This window comes from Copadichromis virginalis, linkage group LG3 (assembly GCF_057382275.1).
Source record: "Copadichromis virginalis isolate Kocher_CV1m ecotype Utaka linkage group LG3, C_Virginalis_male_GT1.1, whole genome shotgun sequence".
NCBI classification, from domain to species: domain Eukaryota; kingdom Metazoa; phylum Chordata; class Actinopteri; order Cichliformes; family Cichlidae; genus Copadichromis; species Copadichromis virginalis.
Window position 1 is genome coordinate 26,477,324 of NC_140620.1, and position 24,681 is coordinate 26,502,004.

Below are 24,681 nucleotides of genomic sequence, written 5' to 3' on the forward strand. Positions count from 1 at the left end.
GGATGGGGTGGACAAAATAACAGGAACACCTCACAACAGTGATGGCGCTGAGTTGCAAAGCTGCCTGAGCTGCATTAGAGACTGCGCTGGTGTTATTCACCTATAACGTGCTACAGTTCGTGCTTCCCTGTGTGTGTCGCTTACAAGAAGGTCAACAAACACACCGCAGTGCTGCAGGCAGAACATACATAATCAATCAGCCCTCAGTGCAAGCTACAAAAATAAAATATGGGACACACACACACACACACACACACACACACACACACAGTCATGTTTTCATATCCTTCCCTAGATGTTTATCCTAACACTAACCCAGTGCTTCCCAAAAACGGTGCCGTGGCACACAGGTGTGCCGTAGAAGATTATCTGGTTTCACCTGATTAGTACTCCAAGTGACCGCAGTGAGTAACAGGCAGAACAATTACATTCTCTTCCACTAGAGGGCGGTACAACCACCTGTTCTAATTAAGTTGGTTGTCAAACAGAAGAAGATATTACATAATAGTCATGCTGTCAGAACACAGCACATAATAGCAATAGATAAATATTTGAAGAGAAAAAGCAGTCAGTCTGGGTCCTGGAGAAAATTCCAGCCCACATGAAGGCCGTCATGAGTGATGGTCAGAAGAAAGCAAAAAAGGTATACTGGGGACAAACTGAGCCTATTTTACTAAGATAAATGATCAAAATGCTTTTTGAGACATTTTTGTTTGGTGATGTGCTGTTTGATTTTTCTAATGTGAAATATGTGCCGTGGCTCCAAAAGGTTGGGAAACACTGGTCTAACCTATTTTCTGTGCCCATAAGGGCTGTTGGTCCCCACAAGTATGGTAAACTTCCAATTCTTGGTCCCCACACAGGTATGTAAACATGGTACACACACACACACTTTTTCCTAGGGGTACATGTGTGTGCATTTAGCCGTATTACTATTTTAGTGGGGACTTTTCTATGTTGTCACCCTTTGGGGACAGAAAAACAGGCCCCTGTAATATAAATCATTAAATCATAGGATGGAGCCTGAGTTTAACTCTGTCTTTTAGTAGATCTCCAACTTTAATTTGTCATGTAAATATCACAGAATTCAGTCTTAAGGCAATTAATTAGTTACTTTAATTATCTGGATACAAATTATAGCACTATGTCGGGCTGGTGTTCTGACTCCAGAGTGGATAAGCAGAAGATGGATAGATGACTTCTTCAGTCTCAGCTGAAGCCTCCACGGCTTTTCATTTGCTTTCTTTTATTTACCTTTTCCTTACTTTGCATCCTATCCTGTTTTATAACCTCTTTGTCCTTATTTACTTTATTTTTCTTCTTTCCTCTTTTGTTTCTTTTTATCCTTCACATTAATGTACTTTTGTTTCTTCATCTTATTCCACTTTCCTTTGTCTTCGGTGTTTCCATCATTCCTGCTTCCACCTTCATTTACTTAGCTTGTCTTCATGTGTTTTTCTCTTTGCTTTATTTCCTTCCTCACTTGTCCTTCCCTATATTTCATTTGTTTCTCCTCTTTGAATTGTTTTTCTTTCCTTCATCTTTCTTTTGTATCCTAATCAATGTTTTCATTCCTTCCTTCCATTTCTGCCTCTTCTGTTTCCTCTTCCCCTCTGCCACTTTCCTCCCTTCGTCTTTTCTTCTTTCCCATCTTTGGTCTTTCTGGTTCATTTTTTTCACTCTTCAGCTGTTTTTGCTCTCTTTGTTTGGGATTTTGCAGTCGTCTGCCTGTTGTTGTGTCGGCTGGCGGTACGTTATTAGGCTACTACAAACACACATCAAACTCTACACACACTTTCACGCTGCACCTTTCATTTCCAGCAGGTTGTAAAAATAGAAAGCCTATAAAATCTGACTCTTTCATGTCGGAGCATTAGGCAGGAAGAAAACCATCCACATGTGCAGAGCACTGATGAGCAGCAGCACGGACCTGCTGCACAGCTTAGATTTAATTCATTAGTTTTATCAATGAAGCTCAGAGAAAAGGAAAAAAACACCTACATGCTTCAGTTTTCCTCGTACGGGGTGTTGCAGCCAGTTCTGGTTGCATAATATTATCTGCTCTCCTACAAACTCCCACATACTGAAGCAGAAAGCTCGGTGCGAGGCTCAGACAGGAGATGTGTGGGAAGACAGAGATTCAAAGTCAGAGTTCGTCTCATCCTGGTTGAGAATAAATAAGCTTCCTTTAAACGGATTCTGAGTGTAGTAGAGTCTACTCCAAGACGCTGCTAAAATAAACTCGACTCATTAAAGTCTGGGTTTCCGCTGCTTTAATGAAGCGCAGTTTCTACATTCCTCCACGGAGATCAGATTCAGTCTCGTACCAGTGAATTTGGTCCAAAAAACCTCAAGCTGACGTTAGAGCTCGCTACATTTCCAAGTTCAACGTGGCTTTACGTTCACTTCCATCTGTCAGTCTCTTCTCCTTCCTTTCTCATATTTTTCCTTTTACTCTCTTCTTTCATCTTTTCCTTCCTCCTCTCCCATCTTTTCCCTTCCTACCTTCCTCCATCCCTCCTCCCCCATCTTTTCCTTCCTCCTTTCCTTCTCTCCCTCCTCTCCTTGTCCCCCTTCTAGCCAGTTTCTTTTCCTCTTGTTGAATATGAGCGTTTGCAGTAAACAAACATTAAAATGACCAAGGAAGGAAGGAAGAGAACGATGTGTGCTTGTCAGCATTCAGCTCACCTGTAAATTTCAAGTGACGACTTCATTGAGGTCGTATGAGCCATTCTTTTACTTTGGTAAACCAGAGTTTACCTCAAAGCAGCTCTGTGTACACGGCATTTGGCCGTCTTTGTGAGGACATTCATCAACATCAGTGGGTTTCCCCGTGTATTTAGGAAGTACTACTAAGTGCTTAACTAAAACTCTGACCACAGCCTCATTTAAAGTGGTTTTTTATTGTTTTGTTTTTTTTTAATTATTTGGTTTCAGTGGCAGACACCTTCAGCTCACTCATGTTTGGACATTTGGTGCTCTCCTCTTTATGATCAGCTGCAGGTGAAACGTTTAAAACACTCAATTCTCTAATCATTGACTAACTGATGAATCACTGCAGCTCCAATATATTGTTGCATTTGACAACCCACTACAGCAACTACAGAATAAAAGCACTAACCAGACTGATGACAGATTTCAAACATGCTGAATATGAAGAGTAGTATCATTTAAACTCACATGATTATCAGCCATAAGAACAAATTCAGATTTATATTGATGTAAGGTATATAAATGTAAGTACAGTTTGAATCAGTGCAATATTATTTTCACACATCAATGGACCACTGAACTTCTCAGCTTCTAAAATGTAAAGCCTCATTTAGAAACTACACAAGTACATATAATGGTCAGGGATCAACATGAACCTGTCTTCTCTATTTGACTTTAATCAACTCTGCAGTGGCTCCATTATACAACCCAAGCCAAAGTCCAGCATAGAGCGGCTGAGTGAATGTGGTCTGGACTCTGTGGAGGAGAGTCATGGTTTCAGCTTCATCTCATTACTAAACCAGTGATCTGTAATGGAAAATTTCCATTTTTCTTGTTTAAGGTGTTAAATACTTATGCAAATAAAACACTGAAACACTGTAATAGACTGTTCAGTGGAAGTTTCTAAAACTAGATGAACTTATTTAAGCCTCAGTAGTTGAAGAAAACAACTCCCTCTGCAGCTGCTGATAACGCCAAAGGCATGAAACAGCATACCCATTGTTCCATTAGGTTTCATAGCGAGCCGCGTGACGTGTGTTATGATCAGTTTATGACTTCCTTCCCTCTTCTTTGGAATGCATAAAGGAGTGGAAGCTCCACTTCTGTTTTAGAGCTCTCCTGATTGTATAACTGTTTGATGTCTGTGTTTGCTCTCCTGCATGCAGTAATTTCAGTAGCCTGGCCACAGCTGATTGTGTTGCAGACTTTATTAACAGAAAATTCCACCACAGATGAAATTTTAGTTAATGCTTCAGAGCAGGGAGCAGAAAAACATCTACTATCACACAACATTGTGTTTAACTTAGACATGAAAACATAACAGTCTTAATCATTTGAATACATTTCACTGAAAGCACAACTTATAAACACTGTTCTCACTGCTGTATTAAAAGATTCTCCTCATCTATAATGATCAGGTTTAATTAAATATGAATTAACGGAGCAAAAAAAATATTAAAACTGTTACAAACTAGTCTGTGTATTCAAAGCAGTGGTAAGAAACCTTAAATCTGTGGTATGCATTTCCCACACTCAGTGAAATGGCAACTCATTTGCTTTTATAATCTTATTATCTTAAAAATGTATTCAGCACTTTATTCTATACACTTCAAGTATTAATTTGCCTCACATACACCTAACATGCATGTCTTTGGACTGATTAACATGGAAGAAACATCGTAACTCCACACAGAAAGGCCTCAGCCAGGATTTAAATCAGGAACTTTCCCACCACCCTATTACAAATCTCAGGTTTGTGCCAAAAACCATCTCTCAAGGTACGCTCTGGGCTCGGATCCTTATATGCACCATATATGACCCCTCCTTTATTGTTTTACTATTACACTGTTTGCAGAATCCTGGGGCAAATTCCAACAACCAGCAGGTGGCTGTCTCTGAGTAACCTGTGCAAATGTGGTGGGGAAAAAAGACAGTTCCCATGACAATGTCATGGTCACCTCTGAAGTCTGTTACCCCTCTCACTTTAAAAAAAATCAAAGGCTGGAGCTTCTTTCTAATTGATGTTTTTATTTATATCGTTTTTCTTTCTTTGTCCTTGTCTCTTAAAATCCCTGAATATTTTCTAGAAACAAAAAAAAAAAGACTAAAATGGCTGAAAGTAGTACAGATGAGTGCCACGTGAGATCTATATCTGCAGGGGGGAAAGGTGTCATCTTTTTTTATATATACAATAAGTTGTCAATCAGCTTTAAAAGCCTCAACGGAAGTATTACATTTATAAAGAAGATGTCACTGCCACCTGCTGGAGAGAAAACAAACAAACAAACAAACAAACATGCTTGCACAAGTCAAGATGAACCCCACAAACTGTATTCTGGTGTGAGCTGCACACCTGTCCCCTGTCTGCACACAGCAGTATTCACTGTGGAAGCCAGTCCACTTTGTAACACTGGGTAGGTCTTTTGAAACATTATCTGAACTAGCTTTCATTTGAGACATTAGAGCTTAAAACCGCATGTTTATATAAACCTATCATGTCTATCGATACACCTGCTTTTCCAGACGAGCCACAATGCCGGCAGATTAACTCGTGTCACAGATTAACTGGTGACGGTCAAACAGATGTGTGGTAGACTTGCCTTTAAACTGACATCATGCAGTTCATCTTCTCATCCGCAGAGGACCACAAATCACCATCAATGAACAGTTCTAGGAGATTTTAGTGTAGATGCTCCATGACTTAATAAGGCATTCTGTTTTAAGGGGTTAGAGAGAAAATAAAAGAAAAAACCATGCAAATCTGCATTTGCTCTCATTTTAAGAGCTTCTGTCTTTTCCTATTTCAGAACCAATGAGCATACTTGGAGAGGTTGGTAAAAAAAAAAAAAAAAAAAAATCACAAGAAAGAGAAATCAAACATTTGGATTCTCTACTGGCTCTGCTATGATTTGGCAGTCAGCTAAACTCCTTCCTTACATTAAGACTCTGATGACACAATTCCATCTGTTCACAGGTTTAATGACACAGGGGAAGGTGAAACTGCACCATAGAGTACAAGGCATAATCACTTTTATATATTCACCATGTACAGATAAAACGATGAAAATATATTAACTACTTTTTATTACAAGTCAGCATATCCTCCTAAAATATACCGAGAGTGGCGTGTAACTGAAAATATTGTCAACCCCAAACAACAGACTGAACATTGGTTTCACCCTGGAAACATCCTTTAAATATAAACCCAACAATGTATACAGTGGTCCCTTGCTATAACGTGGTTCAACTTCTGCAGCCTTGCTGTTTTGCGGATTTTTTTGTGTGCAATTTTGAGCCCATTCTCACTCCTGAGGCGTAACATCCTGACGCATGTGTAGATTGACTCCAAACGGTTCTCATATGTCCTCAGTTTCCAATGTCATCATGTAGGAACGTGTTGGGTGCCCGAAAACATAATATGTTGACGATTTGTCACCTAGCGTAAAATGTTTGTTTGTTTTTTACAACGCATTGTGTTCTGTGTCCTGATCAGCTGTAGACCATTGTCAATCTCCTCCTGTCTCTCCTGTACAGTACAGAATCGCTACATTGATAGCTTGCAGTGTAAGTCTAAATTTCTGTACTTTTCTCCCCAACATGTTTTGCACCATCAAAGGCACCTGCGGTAGCACCCAAAAGGCAGAGGAAGATAGCTATCACACAAAATCTTGAACTTCTGATTCAATGATTTATTAATGATTAATTGATGTTGAATTCTCTCGCAGGTGCTCTATTCCCATGTTCTGGACCAGAAAAGAGGGTTTGATTTTTGGTTTCATTTTATAATACTGGACTTATTTTTCTACAAAGGTTTGAACTTTGAGAGTGTCTAAACAAGAGAGAAAAGTGAAAATGTTCATGCCTGTGTGAGAAAAGTGAATAAAGTGTGTAGTGACGGGTTTTACAGCCTTAAAACATCTATAATAATTGTAAAAAATAAAGTTGGCTACTTTGCAGACTTCAACTATTGCGGGTTATTTTTAGAACATAACACCCACAATAAACGAAGGACCACTGAACATTACAATCTGATTTATTAAAAATAAAGTATTCTTAATGTATTTATTATAACTTAAAACCATGAAATTACCTTAAAACTGCATAACCGCTGATGACGGCAGCCACAAAAGGCATAAGATGTAAGTGGATGTTGCTGGATTTAACTAGCTGAGCACAGCCCGTCTCCTCAAATTCACTGGCTAACATCCTGTTTGCTAATGACATCAGTTCCTATCACAGACTATAGTGATTTTAAGGTGGCTCACGTGAGTTACCATTTCATATTTAATATCTAAGAAATATAAAATAACATTCTACCTTAAATTGAATTCATTTTTGATATCACAGCAGATTATTTTTAATGAGTTCATGTTTGTTGAAAATGCAGAGGAGCTGGTTGTGAACTGAGCTTCAGAGAAACACAACATACTGATATTCAGTGTGAAGCTTTGAGTGGAAAAAGAAAAACAACAGAAAAACATGTGGATCCTGGAATAATCAAAGCTTCCATCTTTATCCATGAATCTGAAAACGTGTTTCTGAGTGAAACAGACAGACATGTACAGACTATCTGTTCAACAGTCAAAGTGTTTCTCTAAAGAGGCACGAGTACACTCTTTAGATTATTCTCTGCAAACAAACACTGAGGAACCAGGAAACCACACTCTAAATCCAGGACAAAGAGGTTCTGTGAATGTGGTGTTGAAGGTATGGAGGTGGATCAGGGTGTCTGAGGAGACTCTGTAGAAGGACAGAGTGCCAGCAGGACAGTCCACATACACTGCTACTCTGTTAGAGACTGAGGAGGAGGAGAAGGAGGAGGATGATATGGATGTTTCTCTGTTATTGTGACAGACAGAGTAACCATCATCGGAGCAGCTGAGACTCCAGGATTGATCATTCCACCCAAATGAACAGTTATCACTGCCACTTTTCCTTCGGATTTTTCTATAAGTCACTGATATGTCAACATCTCCTTTCCACTCAACCTCCCAGTAACAGCGGCCAGTCAGGCCATTTCTACACAGCAGCTGAGGATGAACATCAAATCTGTCTGGATGATCAGGATATAAATGAACCTCCTCCACATGTGTCACCTTTCTTTTGTTGTCAGACAGTTTGAGGTTTGTGTGTACTGTGTTTGTATCTATTGTGAGTTGACAGGAATCTGATGGAGAGAACAAACACAATCCAGTTGCAGTTATTGTTATCATCTGTTGATTGATTGACACTATGATGACTTCTGACATCAGAGAGGTGAATGAGTGATGTGACAGTTTGAAGATGGTTGAATGTGTGCTGCTTTGTTTTCATGAATCACATTAAAAACGCACTTACACTTCCTCAGACCTGGTCTCAACCATCGGACACCAGCAGGCTCCACCCTGAAAGGAGGAGGGGGATCAGACCAGCACAGTCTCTTTCAGCATGCACACGAGGACATTACATCATCATACACTGATACTGCTAGACAGTGATAAAGGAACAGTCCAACATTTTCAGAAATATGTGGCTATCTGTGAACCAGTATCTTTCAAATGCCACTCCCCTCCCCCAAACAAAACAAAACAAAACAAAACAAAGAGAGTTGTTGATTCTCACCAAGCAGAAGGTCCATATACACAATCACCAGTGTTTCCAAGTCCCAAGCATAAGTATTAAGAAATTTAAAGAGAGCATACGGGGCATATTTAAAGAGAGCCTCCACCAGTGAGTGAATGAATAGTGGCATTGTAAAGCGCTTTGGGTGCCTTGAAAAGTGCTATATAAATCTAATCCATTATTATTATTATTATTAGTATTATTATTATTATTATTATTATATGGAACAAGCCAGGCAGGGGAACAAAGTGAAAAATGTAAAGACTGTGGGAAGACATATAGTTATAGATATGTCCAAAGATCCCAAAACAACTGCAAAGACACTAGTGAATGACTTAACGTAGTCGTGAATTGTACAGGGTGGGCCATTTATATGGATACACCGTATTAACATGGGAATGGTTGGTGATATTAAAGTCCTGTTTGTGGTACATTATTATCTGTGAGGGGGCAAACTTCTCAAGTGGGTGGTGACCATGGTGGCCATTTAGAAGTCGGCCATCTTGGATGCAACTTTTGTTTTTTCAATAGGAAGAGGGTCATGTGACACATCAAACTTATTGGTAATGTAACGTGAGGGTTCACTAGATGGTTTGGAATCTCTCTGAATAATTAGGAACAGCAAGATGGAGACGGATAACTTTTTAGCAGCCACTTTACTCTCAGCACACCGCAACAACAACCCACACTTCCTGTGTGCCGCCCTCATGAATACTTCACTGGCCTCTCAGAAGCCAGGAAATCTTATACTCAGATCAAAACAGGGAAAACAACCAGGTAGATATAACACATACTTATTACTGGTTTGAACATGTATGTCTAAACATTCAAACATGTAAACATGTAAATATCAAAACACGTAACCACCAAATAGCTACATAACTAGCTTTATAACCTTTGTAAACACCTCTTTGTATATCAAATTAGATTTAAATTTACTTCTACACTTTACAGTAATGCCACAAGAAAAACAATGGTTTTAATGTCTTCCTCCAGTACCAGACCTTTTCTCCATACCTGAGAGTTTCCAGTTTCCAGGATGGATTCTTCTGTTCAGGCACCAACAGCTTCATTCCCAAGTCTCCTGGATGATTGTAGCTCAGGTCCAACTTTCTCAAGTGGGAGTGGGAAGAACTCAGGGCAGATTCCAGAGAAGCACATCCGTCCACTGTGATCAAACAGCCTGACAGACTGCAGGTACATACCAAAAAAGAAGTGTTTTATTTTCTTCCCAGAGAAAGTGAGCTCCATCCCCTCAATTTAATTTACCTACATTTATAAAAATGTCTTAACTTTTTATAGCAGAGATAACACTACAATATAAGAGAAAGAACCACAACTCTCAGATGGTCCCCTGTCAGCAGCAATTGGTCACAGGAAGGAGGAAAAACGTTTTACAACTAGGAAGAGACCGCCAACAAAATCTTGCTCAGGGAGGTTTAACCATCTGCTTTAACATGTAGGTGATGTTGGTGCGAGTGAGGACAAACAGCCCATGAGTCCTGTGTCAGATTAGATAAGACTGACTGATAAGGTTCAGTAAATGCTTCAGTAAAAAGATTCAGGTAACTCAGGCGGGAAAAGCAGGGCTCTCCTCACATAGTCCATAACGTATATGGGGCGCTACCAATGTCAACCGAGTTGGGCAGTGGAAGGAAATGTGAGCTATATTCACTGAGCACAGGTAAAATAGCATAATAAATTAAACAAACAAAAAAACATTAAATGGAACAAAATGCATCCAGGATCATTTAAGGATTAAATATTGTTTGGGACTGTGTAAATAAAACTAAATTAAAATTTTCACGATTATAAAACTAGGGCAAAAAATCTTGTTATTTTTATTAAGTTATACAAACAAAATGCAAAAGAAAAAAAAAGAGCAGAGCACATCTTGATCTGACCTGAGAGTTTCAAGTTTGCAGTATGGACTCTCCAGACCATCAGACAGAAGCTTCAATCCCAAATCCTTCACGTTGTTGTTACTCAGGTCCAGCTCTCTCAAACTAGAGAACCGCATGCTAAGAACTGAGGACAGAGCTTCACAGGCTGTCTCTGCAAGGTTACAGTGACTCAGTCTGCAGATTTATACACAAGAACACAAAGAACACTGATATAAGTCACAGTCACCTCAAGGTGCTTTATGTTGTAAGGTAGACCCTACAATAATACATACAGAGAAAAACCCTGAGATAAGAAAGACAAGATAAAAAATTCAGGGTCACCTGATCTAGCCCTAACTATATGATTTAGCAAAAAGGAAAGTTTGAAGCCTAATTTCAAAAGTAGAGATAGTGTCTGTCTCCCAAATCCAAAATAGAAGCTGGTTCCATAGAAGAGGGGATTCAAAACTGAAGGCTCTCCCTCCCATTCTACTTTTGAATACTACAAACCACGGGCAGGAAACATGGCAGGTGCCAGGGCTGTCCCACCAGGAATGATTCTAAGACTAGCATGACCTGGGCACAATGCAAGAAATATGTCTGCAAGGAGCATGCACACACTCTCTTCACATCCTGTGTACAGTAGTGCAGAGAAAAAATTTGGCTGTTGGACAAGAACTGTTCCATGTTCTGACTATGTTCGTATTATTTTCTGTTTTCTGGTTGAATTTCACATGAAATATGTACCACCCCCTCCAAACAAACAGCAAAAACAAACAAAACATAACAAATTAATAAAAAAAAACCTTCAACTCTACCATTGCCAGTCCCAGGCCTGTATAAGAAAAGAGGAGGGGTGATTGAAAGTGATGTCATGGTGCTAGAGCAAAAATTAACAAGATTCATTCTAAAGGGCATGGATGTAAACACCACGAGAAAGAAACAGATCTAGAATTAAACATTTGACCTGATGGTGGAGCTAGAGAAAAGGTCATGTCATCACCAAAGACCAACAGGGTTCATCTACTTGTGGTTATTAATGTTGGCAGTAATTTTGAAAAGTTCTCAATTCAAACTTTTCAAGATACATTTATTCTAAATTAAAAGTTTGACTTCATGGCTTGATGGTGGCACTAGAATTTTATTATCAAGAGAATACTAATGTATTCAATAAATAAACAAAGTGCCTGACGCAAACAATTGGTCAACAATTGTATGTAAACCATTTTGTAGAGGTAAATAACCCCCATGGTAAAACGTGATAGTAATATTTGAGGAGAATAGGAGGGTTAACTGATAAGAAAACAGAATATATATTGATCTGACCGGAGAGTTGTCAGTTTAGAGTATGGAAACTTCACTCTTGAATCCTGCAGGTCGTTGTTACTTAGGTCCAACTCTTTCAGACTAGAGGACTGGGAGTTGAGAATTGAGGAAAGAGCTTCACAGCTTTTCTTTGAGAGGTTACAGCCACTCAGTCTGAAAAATAAAAGATAAACTGAAAACACTGTTGTAGTGCAATGACAGTACACTGAAGTATTATTAGATTTAGCAATTTTTTAAGCAGTCTTGATCAACAATGTCAAAATTATTTTTGTAATTTTTTCTTAATTTCTTTTCTTCTTTGAGGCGTCAAACAGTTCAATGCTCCCTGACCGCTAAGGACTCAACAACAATTATCTTATGTCTATGTTCAAAAAGTAAAAATCTCTCTCTCTCTCTTACACACACACAAACACACACAATTTAAACAAACCAACAAAAAAACAAAATAAATCATCCACTTGCATTGTAACTGGCTTCTGTACATTTTGGAAATGTTGTTTATATTTTTAGGTAGGACGGTGGGGCAGAAATTGGATTAATTGTAATTCAGAAAAGGGTCCCATGTTCATCTTTCTTTTGTTTTGTTTTTGGGGGGGTTTTTTTGGGGGGGGGGGGGGTGCTAAATGTGGGTTGTCGTAAAAATTTGTGCTATCTCAATGTTAAGATATAATCTAACAATACTGTGTCAGAATAAAACGTAATTTTACATTATACATTAACAGAAATGCATACAGTCTTGAAAACTTTGGATTATTACAAAATCACAGAACTACAAAAAAACCTAGGAGTTTCTTTCAATTTTAAAAAAGTAATTTAGAGATATCGGTTGACCTGATCTATGAGGGAAGCAAACAGGAAATCATTTAATATATGACTGTTCTATTTTCAATCATTTGTGAAATCAACCATTTTTAAATATAGTGATGAGTATATATTCACTTACAGAGCTTTGTTGGAAGTTTTGACCACTGGCAGCAGCCTCAGAAAAGCCTCCTCTGAAACAGAGTATTTCTTCAGGTCAAACACATCCAGATCTTTTTCTGATGACAGTAAGATGAAGACCATAGCTGACCACTGAGCAGGAGACAGTTTATCTGTGGAGAGACTTCCTGAACTCAGGAACTGTTGGATCTCCTTCACTAGCGAATAATCGTTCAGTTCATTCAGACAGTGGAACAGATTGATGCTTTTCTCTGCAGACAGATTCTCACTGAGCTTCTTCTTGATGTACTCGACTGTTTCGTGACTGGTCTGTGAGATACTTCCTGTCTGTGTCAGCAGACCTCGTAGGAGAGCCTGATTGGTCTGCAATGAAAGACCCAGAAGGAAACGGAGGAACAAGTCCAGGTGTCCATTTGGGCTCTGTAAGGCCTTGTTCACAGCACTCTGGTGGAGATACTTTATACTACTTTTCTTTTTAAAAAAGAAAGACTTCTGGGAGGTTGGTTGTTGTTTTTCCAGCAGATTGACTCCAGAGTTGATGAAGGTCAGATGGACATGAAGAGCAGCCAGAAACTCCTGAACACTCAGATGGATGAAGCAGAACACCTTGTCCTGGTACAGTCCTCTCTTCTCTTTAAAGATCTGTGTGAACACTCCTGAGTACACTGAGGCTGCTCTGATATCGATGTCACACTCTGTCAGGTCTGATTCATAGAAGATCAGGTTTCCTTTCTGCAGCTGATCAAAAGACAGTTTTCCCAGAGACTTAATCATCTTCCTGCTCTCTGGACTCCAGTGTGGATCTGTCTCAGCTCCTCCATCATACTTGACCTTCGTCACTTTGGCCTGAACCACCAGGAAGTGGATGTACATCTCAGTCAGGGTCTTGGGTAGCTGTCCTCCCTCTCTGGTTTTCAGCACATCCTCCAGAACTGTAGCTGTGATCCAGCAGAAGACTGGGATGTGGCACATGATGTGGAGGCTTCGTGAAGTCTTGATGTGGGAGATGATCCTGCTGGCCTGCTCCTTATCTCTGAATCTCTTCATGAAGTACTCCTCCTTCTGTGGGTCAGTGAACCCTCTGACCTCTGTCACCATGTCAACACAGTCAGGAGGGATCTGACTGGCTGCTGCAGGCCGTGTGGTTATCCAGAGGTGAGCAGAGGGAAGCAGTTTCCCCCTGATGAGGTTGGTCAGTAGCACATCCACTGAGGTGGACTTTCTAGGGTCAGTTAGGATTTCAGTTTTGTGGAAGTCCAGAGGAAGTTGACACTCATCTAGACCATCAAAAATGAACACAACCTGGAAGTCTTCAAAGCTGCAGATTCCTGCTTCTTTGGTTTCAGTAAAGAAGTGATGAACAAGTTCCACCAGGCTGAACTTTTTCTCTTTTAGTATATTCATTTCCCTGAAAGGGAATGGAAATATGAACTGGATGTCCTGGTCGGCTTTGTCTTCAGCCCAGTCGAGGGTGTATTTCTTTGTTAAGACTGTTTTCCCAATGCCAGCCACTCCCTTTGTCAGCACTGTTCTGATTGGTTCATCTCTTCCAGGTTGGGCTTTAAAGATGTCTTCTTGTCTGATTGTTGTTTCTGGTCTATCTGGTTTCCAGGATGCTGTTTCAGTCTTTCTGACCTCATGTTCATCATTGACCTCTGCAGTTCCTCCCTCTGTGATGTAGAGCTCTGTGTAGATCTGATTCAGAAGGGTTGGGTTTCCTTCTTTAGCGATCCCCTCAAACACACACTGGAACTTCTTCTTCAACTTCGTTTTAAGTTTACACTTACAAATTGCTGCAACATGTTCTGAAAACAATAAAAAAAAAAAAACAGAAAACAATGAAATGAAATGCATATGACTATTTGTGCCCCCTAAAATATGCATGTGTAATATTTTTGTTAACATTAATGAGACATTACTAAATGTTCCATTCATCCAGCAGCTTAAATATCTAGAGAAATTGTCTTACTGCTCTGCAGACGGTCAGCCAGCTCCTCCTGCTTCAGTTTCCTTAGGAAGTGCAATGTGATCTTCACAAATGCTTCTCTGCTGCTCTGCTGCTCATCATCCTCACCCTTCAAAACCTCCTCATTCACAATCTTATTCTCTACGCATTCTGGGTAATCTGGACTCAGAACCTTCTGGATCTTCTTCAGCTCATTCTTTACAAAAAGGATGATATTGTCCTCCAGCAGCTGGAACAGAATACTTTATGAATGACCCAGTCAGACTGAAATCATGCAGCCAAACATCAGATCCATGTTGGACAATCCACTGGTCGAACAAAGAGCAGCATGGAGATGACTGTGAACAGATGACTGGACTTTCTCATTGGTAACTTTATACATTTGTGTCACGTCTTAATTGACTGTTCAGTTGTTCTCAGTAGGATGATGCACCTCTTTTTTTTTTGCTGCTAAATATGATACCATCACTCTCAACTTCCATCTACCTAACACCCACTCACTTAAGAGCAAGGGACATATCTTCTATGATCTCTTTACCAACTGTAAGCTAGACTTTCTCTGGTCAACTGAGACTTAGCAATGCCCAATGACTTGTCTCAGTTGAATTAATCCACTCCTCCTGGGTTTGTTAACATCTTTCAATCCTGTAGTACTGGCCGGGGACTAGTACTGGCTCATCTATCATGAGAGGTGAAAAGTCATACTAGTCTCTGCTCCTGTGTCAGTTCTTTTGAATCTACTGTGTGTTAAATGTCTGTTCCTACTCCTAGCATTATTTCAACTGTCTACCATTTCCCTAAACTCAACAATCAGTTCCCAAATGATTTTGCTGCCTGCCTCACATCTATCGCAGTATTAATAACTCTCTCATCAGAGATTTTGTATCTTACCTTGAGAGTTTGGATTTCAGCAGCATATTGGTGTTGCTACTCAGTCTAAAGGAAACATTTGAAACCTGATTTGCTGCTCTGGTGTAACCCCGCTTACCTATGAAACTCTCTTTATTAACAATTCTCTATTAATAATTCTCTCTCCAGTAGCATTGACTCTTTCATAGACATTCAGAGTTTATTTACCATTGAAGAACTGATTTCACTCTACAACACTGAACTCCATGAAAAAAGAAAAGATCTGTTTTCTCCTCTTTCTCTACCCCCTGAGTTTACACCTGAACTTTGACTATTACTGTCACAAACTTTAGAGGCTCTACAAAAGAACTGGACTTGTATAAAAATCATAAACGACATTATAAGGACAGCATCGCTCAAACTTGCCCAGTTACTATTGTCATATTATCTCTTCTAATGAAGGTAACACCAAGTCACTCTTTTCATTGCTTAACAACATCATCCAGTCTCCAAAAGTTGATTCTGTTCATCTGGACGTAGCGTTTTGTGGGAGAAACATTTCGTCACTCATCCAAGTGACTTCTTCAGTCTCAGCTGACTGCAGGTTTCCCCAATCTTATAAATAGTACATTTGCATAATGACAATCTGCATGTCTTTGGACGGTGGGAGGAAGCTGGAGTACTGGAGGTATTTTATCATTCATTTCTTCTCCATGTACTATCTTTCATAAATACAACAACAATTTCCACTGACACACAAATGACATCCGGCTTAACAACAAATCTACTTTACCTCCCTCCTCACTCACTGACTATATATCGAAAACAAAATCCTGGTTGTCTTCAGATTTATTCAAAATAAATAGCGACAAAACTAACTAACCTCATTAGTATAAAATCAACACGATCCAAAACAACTTTTCCTTAGTCAGTGACTGTTCCTCTGTCTCCCCCTCCTCACGGGTTAAGAGTCTGGGTGTCATTCTCGACAATACATTATACTTTCATTCATTGTATTTGCATCAATAATAATAATAATAATAATAACAACAATAATAATAATAATAAGTATTATTATTATTATTATGTAGATGTTTTGTTTAGTAGTAAAGTAGTTGTTGAACATGTGCAGACCATAAATATGGAGTCCAGTTGTGTTTCATGCTGCTGGGCAGACTGACCACAGGGAAACTCTGAGCTGTTCTGGCCCACTCTGTGGAAAAATCATGAAGAATTAGTCCAAGTACAGGATGCCGATCCACCACATCTTTGATTGCACCATTAATGCTAAATACGGGTTTATGAGCAGCATGCTCTCACAATCAGATTAGTTCGTTTTTCTCCTTTTCAGAGAAAACCTTTCATACATTCTTAAACCTGTTAGAAGACATACAGCATGAGTATTTTGAACTAAATGCAAGCGATGGAGTGTTGAATACCTAAACAGAGAGAATTGCAGCAGTCCAGTCTAGAGGTGATGAAGGCATGAATAATTTTCTTTTAGATTTTTAGGAGGAAGATAAGGCTTCGCTTTGGCAATTTCATGTAACTGACAAAAAAACTGTTTTTCACAACTGTGGACGCTTGCTTCTCTAATTTAAAAGAGCTATCTAAAAACACTCAGAGATTTCTTACAGTGTGGGAGTGATAACAAGCAAGAGGCCCAAGAGTATCCATTAACTTATCCAAAGGGGCATGACTTCATAAAACAATAACTTCGGTCTTATTTTCGTTTAGGGTGAGAAAATTCAGTCTTTAACATCATGTAGACAGTTAAGGAAAGGTGGCAGTGGGACAGAGACATCCAGTATCAAGGGGAAGTAAATTTGGATGTCATCAATATAACAGTGAAAGGCAATGTTGTATTTCTTGAAAATAGATCCCAAAGGCAGGATGTATAAGGAGAAGGGAGTTGGGCCCAAAACAGACCCATGTGGCACACCGCAACAAATAGGGGCGGAGGAAGAGGAGTATTCTTCAGTAGCAACAGAAAAGGACCTCTCTGATAGTTATAATTTAAACCCTGTTTAATACGGCTCCTTTAAGACCAACAATGTGTTGAAGTCTCGATAAAAGAATGTTATGTTCAGCTGGACTAGAACAACAGAAAATCAAACATGCCAGAACATGTTGAATAAAAAAAGTTAGCTAGCTCTTCAACCACTAGTTCCAAACTAAAGTTGTGTTGGGATTAAATAATTTGCAGTGCCTCAAAAATACTATGCTTTTTATTAATAATAAGTGTTATAAAGTTATAAAGTACAGTATTAAGTGGACACAGCCCTGAAAAATAAAGGCATGAAACCATGTGTGCTGCAAGAGTAGAAAGCTGCAGACTCTTGCTCACACTTGCGTGGGAAAATGTAGATAAGAGGGGACCATCTCTAGTGGAAGGTTACTGAGACACTGTTGTTTAGACTAGAATGAGAGAGCGTCTGGAATAAAACTGTTAGGGGCACAGCACCATTTTGAGATCCGTGGCAACGTGTCACGCAGGACGCATCTCCTTTCTAGAAGTAATGTGAAAGAGAAATAAAGGGTTAAATGGTCTACTGAGCAGTGTTTTGTCTTCCATCAGATGCCTCTGAGGAACCAAAAGAACTCAGCGAAGTGTTGATATTTACAGTTGGCATCATACATCATACAGATAGTAAAAGCAGAGAATAGTGAGCAGCGGTCAATGAATTTATCATGCATAACTGACGCACAGGTCCCTCACTGTTCAACTCCACATTACACACTGCGATATTAAACATCACTGGGAAATGATCTGATATCCCACAGTCCTTGATTTCTGTAATACAAACATCCAGACTGTTTGACAGCACCTGAACAAGTGTGTGGCATTTCGTGAGTTGGATCACACCCACTGAGTAAGATTAAAGTGTCCATAAGGGGAAGGAAGTCCTTTACTAGTGGTCTAGTCTCACAGCGTACATGGATGTTAAACTCAACAACAATTAAAACACGGTCATATCCTAGCATAAGATTCCCTAGTAAGTCTGCAACATCAAGATTAAAATCCTTAATGCATTTTGGTGGACGATACACCACAGCTCAGAGGACTGAGGGAGCGGAGTTCAGTTCCAAAAACTGCACCTCAAAGCTGGGGTAGAAAAAAGGTGGCAGTTGCCGACAGCGAAATTTGTTTTTAAACACCAAAGCTAGCCCTCCATCTCTACCAGTGATCCGGGGAGATCTGAGAAATGAACAATCGGGGGGATGGAGTTCCGAGAAGGAAGAAAACTCACTGGGTCGAAGCCAAGTTTCCGTCAGGAATATAAAATCCAGTCCTGATGAGATTAAAAAAGAAAAAAAAAAGTCATTTCAGATAAAAGCCTTGTTTGCCAACAACATATATCCAACAACATCAAGCAGTTAAATCAGCTCTCAAAGACTTCATGTTACTAACAGCTCACCTCTCTGCAGCAGATGCCTGCTGGACTTTAAAATTAATGAAACGTCCATTAGAGTCGTCAGTCTTTAAGGATACACAGCTGGGTGGAGGTTCAGGCTGGTTCCTGTGAATAATGATGAAGCAGTGATGTGAGTGCTGAGCTGTGACATGGAGAAGAGTCATGGACAGTTAGAGATGGTCATCTCACCTCTGAGCTTTGGTCTGGCTCTCATCTTCCCCACACACAGTGGTTTTAGAGGGAGGGACTCCCTCCTCTCTGTCCTCACACGGATCCATGCTGCCGAATTCACATCCACGTCAGCTCACACAAACCTTCTACCTTCACCTGCAGAGGAAACACCAATCATTCATGTGCACATCAACTGAAATACTATTAATGCTATTGTATAAGTTTAGCGTGACTTGTTTTTTCTTGTCTTTTCTCATTTTCACAAAACACAAGAGATGTAACATTTCTTTTAGTTGCCGATGTTCCTGATGTTGGTCTTGCCGTGCCTTGGTCCTCTAAACTACTGAAGTGATGCACTGTACAGTAGTAAGTAACATAAATATAAATGTAACATAAAAAGTTACAAATATTTTACTAAATGTTGTAAAAAATGACTCGAAAAAACATGTTTTTGTAAGGTTTTGAGCTAAATGTGGAAAGATGTTGATGTTAATTTCAGCACGTTTCCCTTTACAAACGGCGCCCCATAGTGTAGCCTTAATGTGGTCAGACTTTTTAATTGGTTGCTCCTAAATACACTTTTATTGTAGCTCTGTTTTACTTGCAAATGTGTGTGAAATGCTCACGTTTACATCATTTAACACATGGGCACACAGTAATCAAATTACTCAATGATTCGGTCCAGCACTATAATAGATATAGAATGACTAAAAACAGAAAGGAAGCTGTTTATCAAGAACCCAAAAACACAAGAACAGCTTTAACAGATGAGTCAGCTATCTGGGCTACGATGATGTTAAATCATTTTTTATTGCACAGAAGATTAGAGATGATCTGCCAACACAGTCTCATTCCTAACTCATCAGAGAACCTCTGTGATCACATTTTGGACACATCTGGAACCAACAGCAAACAAATTCTTTACAATTTGTTTTACATTGCTCGCATTTATCACTGTGATCACAAACTACAAAAGGTAACTGTTGAGGAAATTTTAAATAAACTGCAAACACCCGGTAAGCGTCTTTTTGAAGCAGAGTTTATTATACACACTGCATGTGGAGAGAGCGCTCTGGTCACAAACCAGAATGGTCTCTAAAGATGGGCGCTGCCTTACATATGACCCGGCCAAACTCATGGACAAAGGAAACTCCTCAGCACATCACGTAGCTCTATACCTCCCAGTTCAGCTCATCCTCGAACCCTTCCCCCCAAAGGAGAATTACGACCAACCGGCACCTCCCTTATGCGGTGCCTATATGCCTGTAACCCACATACAATGACCCCACTGTGAAGGTGTGATAAACATAAGGCCCACTTGAGATAACATCCTACATGCATATAACTATGTGACAAAGTGATACTATTATTACCAATGTAAAATACATATTACTACATAGAATAAAGAAATCTTCCATCACAAAACTATTTCCACATCAGCTACACCAACAGAGAGCTGACAGACAGATAGTCCAAGAGGATTTAATGATACCATCAAAATTATTAGTTTAGCCTTTAGTTATAGAACATAATTCACATGCAGACATCACAATTATAGAATTTAATAAATCCAGAGCTACAAACGTAGAGAAATGTTTTTTTTAAAAACCTTAAAGTTATGAAATATTACAGTGATCTATAAATACAGTCAGGTCAGTTCAGCTCCATTAGTTTCTGTGACGCCAAAATTATCAGCTGTTAGCAGAGGAATGTTTTTAACTGTACACTTCCTCATGCCTGAGTGTGTCACGCTACATGTGGGTCTGAGTGTGAACATTAACTTGGTTATTACAACTTTATTCTTCTCTGTTCTTTCTGTTTTTAAATACGTGCTTCTGTTTTTCATCAACAAATAGGAGTCCTTGTTAAAGTGGTTCAGATCTTCACACCTGAACATTTTGCTGAGTTTTTTATACATACACCGGATCCCAAATTATTATACAAATTGTGTTTATTTAAGTTTCATAAAGATTAAATAAGTTGTTTTTCAATTAAACTCAAGGATGGAATTGTGGTGTTAGAAACAGTTGGAAGTCACGCACACAAAGAGACACACATTCTGTGGCCACACACACACACACACACACACACACACACACACTGTGGTGGTGGTGATCTTTGGATCACTGAAATCAAATCACAATGATGAAGGTTTCTGCCGGGCAAATACATCAGATTAAGAGAGCAGCTGCTAAAAGGCCATTAAAAAGCAGCAAACACATATTTTAAGTTGCAGGTGCCTCTGCAGCCCCGCAAACGTCAAGCTGTAGGATCCTCCAGAGACTTGCAGTTGTGCATAAACCTTCTATTCGGCCACCCCTAACCAATGCTCACAAGCAGAAATGGTTGTAGTTCTGGGCCCCAGAACTACATGAAGACTAATTTTCAAACAGTCCTCTTCACTGATGAGTGCCGTGCAACCCTGGATGGTCCAGATGGATGCAGTGGTGGATGCAGTGGTGGATGGTTGGTGGACGGCCATGATGTCCCAACAAGGCTGCGTCGTCAGCAGGGAGATGGTGGAGTCATGCTTTGGGCCGGAATCACGGGAAAAGTGCTGATCGGCCCCTTTAGGGTCCCTGAAAGTGTGAAAATGACCTCTGCAAAGTATGACTGACCACTTTCTTCAATGGTACAAAAAGAAAAACAGTGCTGTCCGCAACAAAATCATCTTCATGCAAAACGATGCACCATCTCAAGCTGCAAGGAATACCTCTGCATCATTGGCTGCTATCGGCACAAAAGGAGAGAAACTCATGGTGTGGCCCCCATTCTCCCCTAACCTCAATCCTATTGAGAACCTTTGGAGCATTCAAGCAAGCAAAACAGGTGGGAGGCAGTTCACATCCAAACAGCAGCTCTGGGAGGCTATTCTATTCGAAAATTATGTTGACTGTCATTTGAATCACTATTTAGGAAAATCAGAGAAAAATACCATTTGCATAATAATTTGGAATGCAGTGTAAAGACTAATAATCAGTACTGATTAGTTTTTATTTTTTGTTTATTTGTGCTTCTGATTGCATTTCCTATTGTGATTGAATGCAACATAGATCTTAACCTTTACATAAAGGACTCAACTGACTCAAATAACATCAAGTGAGCCTTTGAAAACTGTTCAAAAGGAAGAAATGTAAAAGCATTTTACAAAAAATCTGAAGACGTGGGACGTCAAAATGGAGAGAAAGGCAAGAGACCACACCTTGTCCAACTATCATTGATTAAAAGCTTAAAATGCTAAACAAGAAAACTCAGACTCAAATCCACTGATTCATCCAAAAAGAGAAAGTACAAAGTAAACTCGACAGCGACACAAAGACATGGAAAAGTTGCCAAATACTTTTCTGCACATCATGCATGATGTAAGTCACATCCCTCTTGAATTTTCTTCTGTTGTTCATGTTTTTACTGAAACATTCTGCTTCTTTACTTCATCTTGTTTCAACAATAAAACCAGTACAAATTCAGTAAAACCTGAACGTCCACTTCTCAGCAACAAACTAATTTGTCTAATGGATGTGAAGTTTCATACAGATCCATTTAAACTGTTGTTCACAGTAACAAATGTTTCAGTGTAGAGTTACTGATAACCAGTGTCTTAAAAAAAGAGTGATCAAAGTTTGTCCTGAAGTAAGAGCTGAACATCTGGTTCAAACATCACAGAGCAGAAACAAACAGTCAAACTGTTAAAGGAGGAGACAAAAAAAACTTACAGTTTCTTCACACAGAGACACGAACAACAAGCTCCACACCTGGACATTAAACAGGGACACACAGGTGAGCTGCTTACAGGAAGGAGGTGGGACTCCGCCTGAAGCAGGACAGGTGGGAGGGGCTAAGCTCTGTGTGTGTTGATGCTGTAACATTTAAAAATATGTTGTCTGACTGCTCAGACTAAATCTAGTCAGAGTAAAGTTCGCATGCTGACGTGTGAGTACACGAAACCTTGTTGAAGCTGCAGGTGTGAACACACTAATCACAGATCGTCTCTAAAACACTGTTTACTTTGCTTGGAATATAAAAGCTTCAAATGTTCAGCATGTTTCTCTGGATTACTTAATATATTATCATGCTTTTTACAACTACACGAATGTACTATTGCTGTGTGATTTATTACTGTTACTGAAGGTCCTGTATAGTAAAGGGACCTCTGACTAATACGGCGGGGTCCCTGTCAGCTCGTAGCCAAAAAATAGCTTTACTTTGTTGTGTGGGTCAACTTTGCTTGCGAGAGACAGAGAGAGGCGTTGAAAGGCTGCTCCAACGGAACTTATTGTTTCGGAGGAAAACACGAACAAAGCGTACAGTCGAGTCTTAATAGCTTACTTACAACTGGGCTCGTCAGGCACTCTTCTTGGCTGAAGTGGTTATTATTATATTTACATGCTTCCAGCTCCCGTTTTTGCTCGATGACAACTCGTACCTTTCCACTCCCCTTTTTCTCCCTCCTCGTGCTCACAGACCCATAACGTGTATGGCAGTCCATTCTCCCTGCAACATGGACTACACTGCCCATGATGCTACATTCTTTAGAGCTATGCTTGTAGCATTCTGCCTATTAGCTTAGCACAACAACAACAGCAACGAAAAGGCGCTCTCTCACCCAGGAAACACACAGTCGCAGAGAGAGAGAGAGAGCGTCACCCTGCAACCATGGCAACCGTAACGCCGTAACATTCTTTAGAGCTATACCTGTAGCATTCTGCCTATTCGGTCTTTAAGTGATGACGTTTCAAATTCTGCTTCTGGGCCCAAAGTAGTCTGCATTGCAAATGCAAAGACATTTTTTAAAACGTATGTCAAAGTGTAACCGACATGAAACTCCCCTGGGACAACGGATGGAGCGCTGGTGTTGTGCAGGATGTAGGATCCAGTAAGTAAAGATGCAGGAGGAGAACTGTACCGGTGAGTTAACAGCATATCACTGCGTCACACACCAAGAGACGCTGTGTGGTAAAGTCCTAAAAATGGAGCATGTAATGATCACCGTGACGCAGGCTGTACATTTTATCTGAGCTAAAAGTTTAAATCACCGTCAATTTCAGTCTTTTATGTGGGAAATAGATTCAGAGTTTGCCGACATTCCTTATCATACAGACGTCCGCTGGCTGAGTTGGGGAAAAGTTCTCAACAGAGGTTTTGAGCTCAGCAAGGAAATCTGTCTGTTCATGGACATGGCATGTATGATGCGGCGAAGGCATTTCAAGTGAAGCTGTCACAAATGCACCAGTGCAACTTGCCTCACGTTCCCTGTTGCCAAGTAATGTTGAACAAAGTCGGCGCACTTTGCTCCGCTAACATCACTGTTTTATCCCTTGTTCTTCCTGTTTTGAAAAACCGTCTTTCTCACTGAACTGCTCACTAAACTAGAATTGTATTTGCTGGAAAGTGACAGAAATATAATCTCATAATAATTATTACAAGAGCAGGTTGGGATGCATAATTGATAACAGGAAAATACACTGCTCGGTTACGTCAAATCATCATCAATGAATGTGGTAAAACAGCATCTACAGCTTTATCATTTGAGATGAATTTTTCCACACGTCCACTCTTACCTCTTCCTCTTTGTCCTCCTCTCTCAATCCTTGTTAAATCTTACAGTGAATAAAAGACATGAACTGATCCACATCTGTTTATAACAATATTCAAACCCAGTCTGCAGCTGGACACTCACAGGTAACATCATTTTGACTTGCTGTCACCTTGATCTGCAGCTATACCGGAAAAAAACACTGAAGCCCAATTCCATCAGAATAGGAAGAGAAATCTTTAACAAACTAAAATAATAAATTGCATCATCTCCTCAGCTGGC

The 24,681-nt window shown here is 39.8% G+C and overlaps 1 protein-coding gene across 1 annotated transcript; it reads right to left on the bottom strand.

The window, feature by feature from the left end:
* Positions 1–3,193: 3,193 nt before the first annotated feature.
* LOC146713722 (NLR family CARD domain-containing protein 3-like) lies at positions 3,194–23,335 on the bottom strand. Its single transcript, XM_085450067.1, has 12 exons — positions 22,580–23,335; positions 18,885–19,022; positions 18,699–18,800; positions 18,531–18,572; positions 16,414–16,492; positions 14,434–14,659; positions 12,466–14,269; positions 11,523–11,675; positions 10,218–10,391; positions 9,331–9,504; positions 8,050–8,096; positions 3,194–7,879 (listed from the first exon to the last, which is right to left on the bottom strand). Exons 2-12 carry the CDS (start codon positions 18,971–18,973, stop codon positions 7,335–7,337), a joined length of 3,435 nt encoding a protein of 1,144 aa, XP_085306193.1. The 5' UTR covers positions 18,974–19,022; positions 22,580–23,335; the 3' UTR covers positions 3,194–7,334.
* Between the last annotated feature and the right edge of the window lie 1,346 nt (positions 23,336–24,681).

Excerpts from the sequence above, each read along its gene's own strand:
- LOC146713722 (XM_085450067.1), bottom strand. The coding sequence starts at position 18,973 with ATGGATCCGTGTGAGGACAGAGAGGAGGGAGTCCCTCCCTCTAAAACC. Across the intron at positions 10,392-11,522 it reads TCTAAACTGACAACTCTCCG|ACTGAGTCACTGTAACCTTG; the intron begins GTCAGATCAATA and ends ATAAATCTGCAG. Across the intron at positions 7,880-8,049 it reads GAGACCAGGTCTGAGGAAGT|ATTCCTGTCAACTCACAATA; the intron begins GTAAGTGCGTTT and ends TCTCTCCATCAG.